Source organism: Notolepis coatsorum (genome assembly GCF_963971535.1).
Source record: "Notolepis coatsorum genome assembly, chromosome: 2".
In the NCBI taxonomy this organism is placed as follows: Eukaryota; Metazoa; Chordata; class Actinopteri; order Aulopiformes; family Paralepididae; genus Notolepis; species Notolepis coatsorum.
In genome coordinates, this window is record NC_140166.1 from 149705133 (window position 1) to 149718268 (window position 13136).

At 38.8% G+C, this 13136-nt stretch overlaps 1 protein-coding gene across 1 annotated transcript in view; it reads left to right on the forward strand.

The window, feature by feature from the left end:
- The first annotated feature begins 7502 nt into the window (after positions 1-7502).
- Positions 7503-13136, forward strand: part of gorab (golgin, rab6-interacting) — a 30316-nt gene continuing 24682 nt past the window's right edge. Inside the window, exons 1-2 of the mRNA XM_084338055.1 lie at positions 7503-7688; positions 8077-8446. Of these exons, the coding sequence (XP_084194181.1) occupies positions 7634-7688; positions 8077-8446 (425 nt within the window). The 5' untranslated portion in view covers positions 7503-7633. The remainder of the gene's footprint in view (positions 7689-8076; positions 8447-13136) is intronic.

Genomic DNA, 13136 nt, shown 5'->3' on the forward strand with positions numbered 1-13136 from the left:
TCTGTCCACACAGAAAAACAATACTGCTAATGTCACGCTCCTGAATACACATATCCCACAAAGCCCCCTGACTACATCACACACATAGGTTACCCACAAGGTCACCTTCTTTTTTTTTTTTTTTTTGATATTTTTTGCACAAATCTCTCCAATATTCAAAACATCTCTTTCCACATCATCATATGCAATTTCCAGGATTTGCCTTTTTCTTTTTTGTAAGAACATACAAAACATGTAAAGGACTCATACAAATACATTAACAACTGACATGGAAAATAAAAAAAGACTTACGAAAAAAGAAACATACTATAGTAAGTAAGTAAGTAAGTAAGTATTTATAAAGCACCTTTCATACATGTCATGTAGCTCAAAGTGCTGTACACAATTATAGGCATATATAACGATAAAAGCAATAAAGTCATAGTGATCAGTTAAGATAAAAAATAAATAAAAAAATAATAATAATAATAATAATAATAATAATAATAATAATAATAATAATAATAATAATAATAATAATAATAATAATAATAATAATAATAATAATAATAATAATAGTAACGTAAAAATGAAAATAACGTAAAAACAGTCATTTGCTTACCAGTTTGGGAGAACAGGTCCGCACAAACATTTCCGCTCAGTGGCAACCGGAAGTGCACTAAACCAATGCACTTGTATGGTAGCAATGTTTAGCTCTTATAACGCTAGTGTAGTTACGTTTTTATCAGTGGTCATAGTTGGGTCCATAGTGCTTTACCAAGTCCCATGGATCCATCAGTGGCCGTGTATTGTGGTAGAAAGAAAGAAAAAGAAAAACGTATAAAGAAAACAGTCTAAAGTTTGAAAGTTTGGGAGGTCCGCAAAAACACGCCTTCAGCTCAGAAGCTGAGGCGTGTCAAAAACTTTTGAAAAAAACTGGAGGCGTGTCTCCTATTGTACCCATTCCTTCATCTAAAAAGTTTGAAAGTTTGGGAGGTCCGCAAAAACACGCCTTCAGCTCAGAAGCTGAGGCGTGTCAAAAACTTTTGAAAAAAACTGGAGGCGTGTCTCCTATTGTACCCATTCCTTCATCTAAAAAGTTTGAAAGTTTGGGAGGTCCGCAAAAACACGCCTTCAGCTCAGAAGCTGAGGCGTGTCAAAAACTTTTGAAAAACTGGAGGCGTGTCTCCTATTGTACCCATTCCTTCATCTAAAAAGTTTGAAAGTTTGGGAGGTCCGCAAAAACACGCCTTCAGCTCAGAAGCTGAGGCGTGTCAAAAACGTTTGAAAAACTGGAGGCGTGTCTCCTATGTACCCGTTCCTTCATCTAAAAAGTTGGGTCCACAAGGCTTATCCTAGCCTCATGGATCCATCAGGTTTTTCCAAGCCATAACTATTTGTAAGCTAGACTGTATAGGTACGTTTTTAATTTTCCTTTAAAAATGTGTATAGAGCTGGCGTTTCTGATGTGTGTTGGTAGTGTGTTCCATAGTTTTGGGGCATAGTTGGCAAATGCCATACTTCCTATCCTTTTTTGGTTTCTGGGCGTGTCTAGTAAACCTGTAGTGGATGACCGTAGCGTTCTTGAGGGCAGATAACTAACTAGGGAATTTGCTATGTATTTTGGGCCTTGCTCATTAAGAGCTTTATATGTTAGGAAAAGGACCTTAAAATCAATTCTATGAGTTATTGGAAGCCAGTGCAGAGCAGGGGCGTTTTTAGGGTTAGAAAACATTGGGGGCTTCAGCCCGGGGGGTGGAGGGGGGCTGAAGCCCCCAATGTTTTCTAACCCTAAAAACGCCCCTGCTCTGCACTGGCTTCCAATAACTCATAGAATTGAATACTGAAGAACTCGAATCATTAGAGGTTCTCAAAGTGAGGTCCATGTCCATGAGAGGGATCTGGGCAGTTCCCATAGAAAATTCAAAGTTAACAGGACCAAATCATCAGTTTCTTATTTATTTATTTAACCTTTATTTTGCCAGATAAAACATTGATCTGGTCCAAGAGGCCCCAACAGGAGTACAAATATACATATATACACATATATATATATACATATATATATATAATATATATACATATACTGTACATACATACACACATATACACCAATAACAAAATAAAAACAGTTAAGAATCATACACATAAGCAAATAAACAAACAAACAAACATTATGCACAGCCTATGTACAAAAGAAATAAACAGTTCATCTCTAGTCTTTACAGTTTTCTTCAATTGCATAAACACTCAAATCAAAAGTATTACACAATTATCAAAACCTTACACTCAAGGAGCAAAACGTAGGCCCAGATTTGCACCCCTATAAGCACAATGTCAGCCTCACACTTTTTGCAAAACAATACACACAGTGATTTGCAAAACACTAAACACACTTCCATTACATTAGACACAGAATGTCAAATTACCACACATATGAGCCAATTGGTTAAACACAGCCATCAGATGCACAAACACACCATTGCTTAATTGTAGATACACCAATCAGGTTTAAGCACTATAAAAATGCAGCAGGTGAGTTCACCTGTCTTCAACCAAAATGGAAAGAGAGTGAAGTACTGTACACAGAGAACGTGAAAATATACAATGCATTCGCCAAACACTACACAAGACAACCAATGATGCAGACTGATGAAAATATACATTTTCTCCCAGTTTCCCAAATCAGTCAACATGTCAACATGGAGAATCACAACAAAAAATTATCTTGCCAGATCCATAGGCAAAGAGATAATGTCTAGTATTTTCTGTACTCTATTTACATTTTTTCAAAATTGTTTTTGTTTTACTGTAATTTTAACCTGTACTGGATACAGTATTTTATGTTTGTCTGATATTTGCTGAGCTTACAGTGTTATGCACATAGTAGCATGAAAACTGGGACATGTTTTGTTGTGATTCTCCATGTTGAAATGTTGACTGATTTGGTTATATGGAGAGAACATTTATATTTTCATCAGTCTGCATCATTGATTTGGGTATATGGAGAGAAAATGTTTTTTTTAGCAGTCTGCATCATTGATTTGGGTATATGTAGATAAATAAATTATATTTTCATCAGTCTACTCTACAGCATTGGTCTTGTGTAGTGTTTGGTGAATTTATTGTATATTTGCACATTTTCTGCGTACTTCACTTACAGTACTCTAATCACTGAGAAGTAGAATTGCTAAATGTGTTTTAGGTTAAGCACAGCAGTGTGTGTAACTGGTTCAAACAGAATTGAGTCATATGAAACGTGTGTGTCATATGGTAACAAAATGTAGTTTTTATAAATTAGTGTATGGTTTTGACAAGTGTTTAATTTAGCAAAGGATCTGAGGTGTTCTGATAATTGTGTGTGTGGTTGTGCTAATTGTGTGTTTTGAAACACCGGGCCCCGTTTTCAAAATCATGCTTAAGCAATCGAAAAAAAACGATTGTGTGTTTCATTATAATTATGTTTCAGTCTTCTCATAAAAAAAAAAATTTGATTTTTGGGTCTTTTCCTGCCTTTGGTCCGCTTTGCATTCACATCTCAAATGAACCGTAGCGTAGCAGGGTTCACTTGCAAGAGTGAATGAGCTTTCACACCACCCCAAACCAACCGGACTATCCGAGGAAATGAACCAGGGTTCGATTAAAGCTTATTATAGTTTATCACAGTATCATGAGCATGTCTTTGTCAGTGGACACTGGACATGGGTATGGATGGCTCCAGGTGCTGCTGTGTTAAAGTGCACATCTTCAAGTCCACAAATCGGTGAATGAAAGAATGATAGGATCAAATGAAAACTACTTACTAAAAATGGATTAAAAGTACTAAAAACCAACAAAAAATAACAAACACTAACAAACATTCAGCACAGACAATGGGGATACTGACAAAAAAAAAAAAAAAAAAAAGGTAAAAAAAGTTAAAAAAAAAAAAAAAAAATGTAAACATTTTTTTTTTTTTTTTTTAAGGTCCGGGGCTAGGAGAAAAACATCCGGGGCTAAAGCCCCGGAAGCCCAGGGCTAACGACGCCACTGGTGCAGAGTGGCCAGGACTGGAGTGATATGTTCTCTTCTCCTTGTATGAGTTAGTAATCGAGCTGCAGAGTTTTGGATAAGCTGAAGCTTCCCAATGGTTGCTTTGGGAAGACCAGTGAACAGTGCATTACAATAGTCAAGCCGACTTGATACAAAAGCATGAATAAGTTTCTCTGCATCCTTTTTATTTACGAAAGGTCTTACTTTCGCTATGTTTCTTAGGTGGAAGAATGACGTTTTCATGGCCTTATTTATATGAGATTTAAAGGTCAGGTCTGAGTCCAAGATGACACCTAGGCTTGTAACCTCAGTCTTTACATAGGATGACAGACTCCCCAGGTTTTTTACAAAGCACTTCCCTTTTCGCTTTTGGGCCGATCAATAGGATTTCGGTCTTGCTTTCGTTTAATTTTAGGAAGTTATTGTTCATCCACTTGTTTATTGCTAACAGACAATTTGTAATGGACTGTATGGCTGTAGTGTTATTTGGTTCTGCGGAGATATATAGTTGTGTATCATCAGCATAACTATGGAAGCATACATTGTGGTCTCGAATGATGTCCCCGAGGGGCAGCATATATAGTGAGAAGAGTAATGGACCAAGGCAGCTTCCTTGTGCGACTCCAAAATTGCTGTCATATTCCTCGGATACATTATCTCCAAGCTTAACATAGAACCTTCTCCCCTTAATGTATGTTATGAGCCAATTTAGTACATGATCGGAAAAGCCAACCAGTCTTTCAAGACGACTGATCAAGATATTATGGTCAATCGTATCGAACGCTGCACTAAGGTCCAATAGGACAATAATTGAGACTTTGCCAGCATCGGAGTTTAGCCTGAGGTCGCTAACTATTTTGGTAAGGGCAGTTTCAGTGCTGTGATTTGTTCTGAAGCCTGATTGTAGTTCCTCCATGATGTTATTATCTTTGAGAAAGGAGTTTATTTGTACTGAGACTATCTTTTCTAATATCTTGCTGATAAATGGAAGGTTCGATATTGGCCTATAGCTTTTTAGTTCGTTTACATCTAAGTTTGTTTTCTTTAGTAGTGGTTTTACTACAGCCGTTTTAACTATACTATACATTATGCGTATACATCCCTGATATATATACTTTGCATGTAGACCGAACTACCACAAGGTCACCTTCTTAAAGGGACAAGGCTTGGCTTGTAACGACAATAAAAAAGCTGGTACCAAAGATTATAAACATTTGTACTGTAGGAGTCTCAGGGAACAAAAGGATGGTGATAGGTTTTGCGGTCTTAAGAGCAAGTAGCTTGTATTTATTGCACTCTGCACCCACTCTTTACAACAACCACAACAAACACACAAAACGGTTGCGGTCACGTTATCACCCCCCTAGGATTTATGGGTAAAGTAGTACAACAACATGGCTAGATCGCTGTGAATTATAATTCTCGACCAACCTTACTTGTCCCGCTGTTGAGTGACCACTAGACACGTCCCCCCAGAATTCACAGGAACCGGACCCAAAATGTGTATTTTTGTATACATTTTTCGTGACATCACAAAATCATCTCATGACCCCCTGGTCCAGTTACCTTGCGTGGATTCGTGAGATCACGCGAGAATCCATCTTGTGAGGCGTCAACACATGAGCTTGTGGCCACAGTGATTCATTTCAGACCAATCAGCATCCTATGAGGTCCTGGTGTGGTTTTTGATTGATTGAAAACTTTATTAACAGATTGCAGAATGGGTACAATACAATACGGCTCAATACACACAATTGTTAAGGGGATGCAGACCAGAGAAATACTTTCGTCTTGTTTACATCAGGGTCCCCCATTTTCAATTCATAATGAATTGTAAGTAAGGGTGCAATTAGCACTGTGCAATCCATTCTTTGTCGATCTATCATCTAGCCCTAAGTGTTTGAAACCAAACCTACGCCCTTGGTTGTGTGGATGGAGAGATTCTTTAAAACAGTATTGGTGTGGGTGCCACAGGTGGAGGACATTTTACCTGGACTGGGTTTCATAGCTTCTGGCACAGTAATACAACAGGACAACAGATGAAGGTATAACAGGATTTATTTGGAAAATTTGGGAATGGGAAAAATGGGAATTGGGGTAGGACATTTCCTGTCAACACTTCCACTTGCCAGCAGCCAATCGCTGATGTGGAAATGGTGTTGGGACACCTCTCAGATAGCCACAGCAGCCAATCAAGAAGACGGTACCCTGACATACCAGCACAGAGCAAGAGAGCAATGGCGCCAAAATACTACTATACTTATGCACGGTCAGTCTATTGAGTCACACAGGTTTTACACTCCGTTTACGTATTAAGAAACAGGCTAAACATGCACAATTAAAAATGTCCATGATTACATAATGACATGCAAAAAGGTGCTCCGCTTGTGACTGATAATAATCCCAGTTCACGTCTCGTGTATTGGTTGATTTATGTAATACATTATTTTTTTTATTATTTGTACCCTGTTGTGTCTGTGTACTCAGTCTGGGAACCTACTACCCTGTATATATGCATCTAAGGCTGATCTAGGTTGACTTGTGACCCTAACATCTAAATTAATTAAGTGAGTGAATCAAATTAAACTGAAATTAAACGTTTTGCTGAGCCGCCCCTCCCCCCCCCCCTCTTTGAAAAGTGGAAACCCCTCAAAAACCCACTTTGAGAACCAACGGTGTAAAATGTATTTTATTTCCCACTGCTGACTGCTGTGATGATCGATTAGATGAAAGGGCTTGTTCATTTAAGAGCATCATTCTGACAGCAGTGGCATGTCAGATGAACTTCAAAGAACTTTCAGATAAAGAAATGTAATGGATGCGCCTAATTTAGAACATGAAAGAGGGGATTTTAGCCTGTGAATGTGCCTAATATTATTATTTATTATTATTATTATTATTATTATTATTATTATTATTATTATTATTATTATTATTATTATTATTATTATTATTATTATTATTATTATTATTATTATTATTATTATTATTATTATTATTATTATTATTATTATTATTATTATTATTATTATTATTATTATTATTATTATTATTATTATTATTATTATTATTATTATTATTATTATTATTATTATTATTATTATTATTATTATTATTATTATTATTATTATTATTATTATTATTATTATTATTATTATTATTATTATTATTATTATTATTATTATTATTATTATTATTATTATTATTATTATTATTATTATTATTATTATTATTATTATTATTATAACATGTACATTGTTTGATTTTTTTTTATTTATTACAACTCTATATCACTTTACCGTGTATACCATGTCCTTGTTTTAATACGTTGTGTATATAGCATGGGGATTAAATCACCATAATGTAAATCTTTCCATTTTCAATAGGTTTGTAGTAGTATTTTGCTCAGGCGTTATCTCACTTGCCCCGGTCTTGGGTCTTACGTGGGGTCCTTGACGTGGCAAACGGTGGCATTAGTATACAAAGATGGCTTCCATGTGCAAAGTCTCATTGAGTTCACCTGGATAAGTTGGATTTGACCATGAATATGACGAGGATCGATACTTGAAATCGACTTGTGTTGCTTCCGCAATCAAGGCACGTTCAGGTCGGGTGCTGCACGATGGCCGGCTGGGGAGGCTTCTCTGAAGAAGAGCTCCGGAAGATGCAGGGGAGAGGTACAGTATAAAGTCACCTAACGTGTTCGCATCGAGTTGTGTTTGTTTGTTTTATTACATGTAGTACGACTAACTATACTTACATGAACTTGCAACTATACTTTACACTATGAGTTGAAAATGGGGGACCCTGATGTAAACCAGACAAACGTCTTTCTCTGGTCTGCGTATTGAGCCGTACTGTATTTGTATTGATTGATTGAATGAATGAGAACTTTATTAACAGCTTGCAGAATGGGTACAATACAGTACGGCTCAATACGCACAATTGTTAAGGGGATGCAGACCAGAGAAAGACTTTCGTCTTGTTTACATCGGGGTAGTACCCATTCTGCAATCTGTTAATAAAGTTTTCATTCATTCATTCACATTGTATGCTCTTTGAAAGCGGAACAAGCGGTGCCCGTGGCGTTAGGTCGCGGGGGGCGGAGATCCGCAGCGACCAACCGGAGCCGGCAGCAGCTGCAGCGGGAGAGAGCCCTGCAGGTGGCCGCGCAGCAGAGGACCGGAGCCGGGGCGCCCGCATCCTTACCCCCGGAGCAGCAGCTCGTCAGACCCCCTCCGCCTCAGGCTGTCTGCAGACCCGCAGCCACGGCCGCGACACCGGTCACCAAACAGGTGGTGGTGGAGGTGGAGGAGGAGAAGACCAAGGAGGAGAAGCCGGCTGTAAACCATGAATCGGCTCCGGTGGAGGATTCAACACCAGGTCCAGGTCCACCACCCATCGCAAAAGAGCTGGAGAAACCGGAGGTGGAGATGTTAGTAAACTTTTAATATCATAATCCCAGGCTGTCAAATCCCTGTGTGTGTGTGTGTGTGTGTGGTGGGGGGGGGGGTGGAAGCTAGTGCGTATGTGTGCGTGTGCGCATGCATATAATGAACTATTAGTTATAATGTCAAAGTGCACAATCTCTATCTCTTTACTCAGCATAAATATAATTATCTTGATAGAATAGTACTCTGCTAGATATTGTCGTGGAAATTACTCTTAAGAGAACAAACGATGATGAGCTGAGTAATTCTGACTGAGTCGAGTTGTAAAAGACAAACATAGATTTATTCATTGTGATCACAGTGAAAGTGCTCGGTTACTAATCGGAGACCAAAGTGTACACAAGCGTCTGACCAGGAAGTGAGACGGAACCCTGGTCAGACCAGACGTACAACGCGGATCAGAGAAAACGCGGAAGCACGCGACGCACTCTTCCGCTGGGAATAAGCTACACGCGTCCCGGACGCTTCATTACTTCAGGCAACCAACTTGCGCCTAGCACGCCGACGCGGCAGCGCCAGAGCGGAGCGGCAGAGCGGCGCGCAGGTTGCCACACGCAATCCCCCCTGTTTTAACATTGACGGTTAGCTCAACTCGTTCGCCGCCTTGCTGTGGAGCCTGCCGTCCAGTTGGTGACAAGTTCGAATCACTTCATTTTTATTTTTTTTTAATTTTTTTTACGTTTAATTAATTTATCGCCTCTATATAAACGTCTTTCTTTCGCCGGTTAAGTTTAGGCATTCTTTCGGAGTTGGTTAAGGTTAGGGTTAAGTTTAGGCATTCTTTCGGAGTTGGTTAAGGTTAGAGTTTGTCGCAGAGCATGGCAATAGAATGCAGCCTATTTCCGCGCTGCCGCGGTCACATGGGCGTCGTGGCCAATCAGAAACGCTGAACGCAAGTTGGTTGCCTGAAGTGTTGACGCGTCCCGGACAAATGGGATAAATTCCGGTCAAATATTATCTGTGTTTATTGAGTTGTATTGCAATAACATTATACCTCCTGAGGCTTAACACATTGGTTGCCAACAACGAGAAATCTCATTGTTGGCCGCCATGTGTTGGTTGCCAATAACGAGATTTTGCGTTATTTAATCGTTATTTCTTTAATTAGCGATATCCACTTTATTTTTCATCCGTCCAGCCTGACATTATCATTGGGAATGCCTCTGAGCTCGAAAAGGGCAAATACCGCCCCCTATCGTCTCCCGGATGGTAATGCACATCATTGGATTGGATTGAGTGAAAAAGTGCATCAGAGAAATACTCCGGTCCAGGATTTTCCTATCTCTGGCAAGCAGTGTCGTGTTACCAGAGTCACTGGCGAGGCTGGAAGCAGCTTGGATCATGCGTCTCGGACTATAACGTTGGATCAATAAACGCGATCAATATTTGGAATGGTGATCAGGAATTGGATTCATCTTTTTGCAGAACATCTGATCTGAGGTAAGGAATCTATGTTACCAGTTTTGGGTTAATCGGAGTTGTTTTTCACAGATTTCGTGTGTGTGTGTGTGTGTGTGGCGTTAGGCGCTGAGCGCGGCACGAATAAATGATTTTTCAGCCCGCTTTTGTATCGTGCATAAGAACACAAATACTCTCGATAATCTAGCGTTTATTTGAAAACGATTCATAAATCAGCCAGAAAATTACAACGTGTTTTGTGTATTCCAGTAAATGGCTATTTTCGCGAAATTTCTCTGAAATTACTAGAACTCTCCGAAACTATACTCTTATTCAAAATGGTATAAAACGGAAATGTACTGATGAAAAAACAATCCGTTTCATACATGTTGACTGCAAGCAAGTCATTGATAAGCGACGGGTGTATTAGACCCATAGCCATAATTTAAGATATAGTTTATGCGTTCGCAAATGTGCTCGTCCTCCCATTGATTAACGTGCTGGCATCCAAGCGATAAATCATCATATCCAGCTGGCAACCAATGTGTTAATGCTTATTGTCAAACAGTTACTATTTGTAATAATTAACATTACATTACCTCCACTTTGTCTGCACTGCAGCAGCTCTCACCACTCATGCAACGGCAGAATTCTGCAGAGAAAAGTGTTTTGGTACAGCCAGGATGTCTTTGAGTGTTTGTTTGGGTCCATGTAACAGTTAGCTAGTCACAACACAAGCGTCTCTGTCCGTATCAATAGTCTGATATGAACGTCAGTATGAACGCTATGCAAACATGATGTTGGCACAATTTGGAAAACGCACAAACCTGTTTTTTTTCTTCTTTTTTATAGCGCTATGCTAGCTGTATTGTCAAGGCAACAAACTGTTTGCGGTAACGTGACTCCATGGAACCCTCCTCCAACTCTCTCATGCTCCAGCTTCCACTGTTTGTTTTCCTGCTGAGCAGAAGTCTCGCTCTGAAATCCCGTGAGAAGAACATGCCTCGCAGGATTTCCGAGCAAGGTTTCTGTTCCAAAATAGACATAACATGTATATTAAAACCTCACAGAAAGGTTGTAATAGATTTCTGACATTAAAAAAGATTGTTATAGATTTCTTATTGATTATGATAGTTTTCTGTTGTTAAAATCTACAATAGACTATAAGGTTTCTGACTAAATAAAAGTAATGCATAAAGTGCAGCCATGGAATGAGTATAAAAATAAGCAGAATAAGTTTATTTGTATAGCACCTTTCATACAAGAATTGTGTTGTAGACACAAAATAGACATAGGCATAAAATGAGCATAACATGTAGGGCTGTCTTAAATACTTCGACGCTTCGTTCGATGGGCATGGGATTCGAATATGAAAATAAAATTAATATATTAAAAAAAATAAAAACTTGTTGTTGTTGCAAAATCAACTCTGCCTCTCTTTTTTAACTACAACAAGCAATGCTGTTTGTTATTTAAGATGAGGCCAGACTCTGCACTGACAGATTTGTGTTCATTGTGCTGCTTTTATAAAGCCTCAAATGATGGCTTACAATATTCCATGAAAGCAAAGTGTTTCGTTTGTTTAAAGATTTAAAAAGGTTTAAACTTTACTTTACAGCACTGACAAAGTTGAACAAAGTGCTGTACCACAACATAAAAAAAAGAATTATAATAATAAAAAAAAAAAAGTATCTCGAAGCTTCGAATTAAAATCGAATCTCTCCCCCGAAGCTTCGAATAAAAAAAAATATTCGAAGGTCAGCCCTAATAACATGTATATTAACACATTGAGTGCCACGCCCCTTCCGGGAAGTGCATCTGGCCTTGCCGTCCATTAACCCCATGTAAACGCGCACCTTGTTTGTAGAGCTAAACCTATATTTTATATTATAGCTATGGGTCTAATAACGCGGTCGATTTGTCAGTGAGTTGCTTCCAGTCAATGTGCAAAAAACTTGATTATTTTTTCATCCGTACATTTCCGTTTTATACCGTTTTGAATATGAATATACCGTACTTTTCGCACTATAAGCCGCACCTGACTATAAGCCGCAGCAGCTTAATTGAATGATGTGTACATATATAAGCCGCACTGGACTATAAGCCGCAGGTGTTTTAATGTTTAATTACCATATGTAATTAGCATTGGGACACAATACTGTCGGACAAATAACAAGAATTAACTCATTTACAAGTTGTATTAAGTTTAGCAAATAAGGGAACAGATAAATAACATTTCAATGCAGTCAAAAAAGCAATATTTAGATTTTTACATTTTCAGGTTTGGTCACGTCGAGTCACATATAAGCCGCACCGTTATATAAGCCGCAGGGTAGAAAAATGGGGGGAAAAGCCGCGGCTTATAGTCCGAAAAGTACGGTAGTTTGGGTGCTTCTGAGTAATTCCAGGAAAAAGACATGAAAACTGCGTTTTTGTGTAATTCAATAAACACGTTGTCATTTTTCGCTTGATTATCGAATCTTTCTGAAATCAACGCTAGATTATCATTATTATCCTTCCTCGTGCATACATGAAATGTGCCCTGGAGCGCGGCGCTCCCCCCCCTCCCCTCCTGCACCCAACAGTAAAGAGCCACACACATAAAACACAGATGGCTTCAATCGCGGTAGAAAAAAATATCAGATCAACGCAAGATTTTATATATAGGGTCCTTACCTGGTCTCTGATGTAATGCAAAAAAAAATCCAATTATCTGATCGCCATTCCAGTTATCCACAGCGATCATGTCCCTGACATTACCGAGCGTTACACATGAACGGGCGGGCAGGGTCAGTTGTCCAAGCCATCCCTACAAGCGCGTGTTTTGCCGGAGTGTTTAGGACCGGCCCCCACGCCGCAGCTCGGTAGAGAAAATAAACTACACCATTTCTAATGTGGTGCAATAGCGGCCGAAGGTGTTAGAGGGCGGTATAAGACCGTCTGCCAGCTCAGACACATTCAGAACAGTATGCACAAGGTGCCTCGCTGAATTATGAATGGCAATAGCGATTAAAAGAAATTCCGTGAGGAAAAACGTAGTTCTACGTTTCCGGCACTCAACCGTCGGGCGACAGAAAAGTTGTTCTACGTGAACGGCACCCAATGTGTTAAAACCTCACAGAAAGGTTGTAATATATTTCTGACATTAAAAAAGATTGTTATAGATTTCTTATTAATTATGATGGATTTCTGTTGTTAAAATCTACAATAGACTATAAGGTTTCTGACTAAATAAAAGCAATGCATAAACTAACTAACCAAGTCCTTCTCACTTCC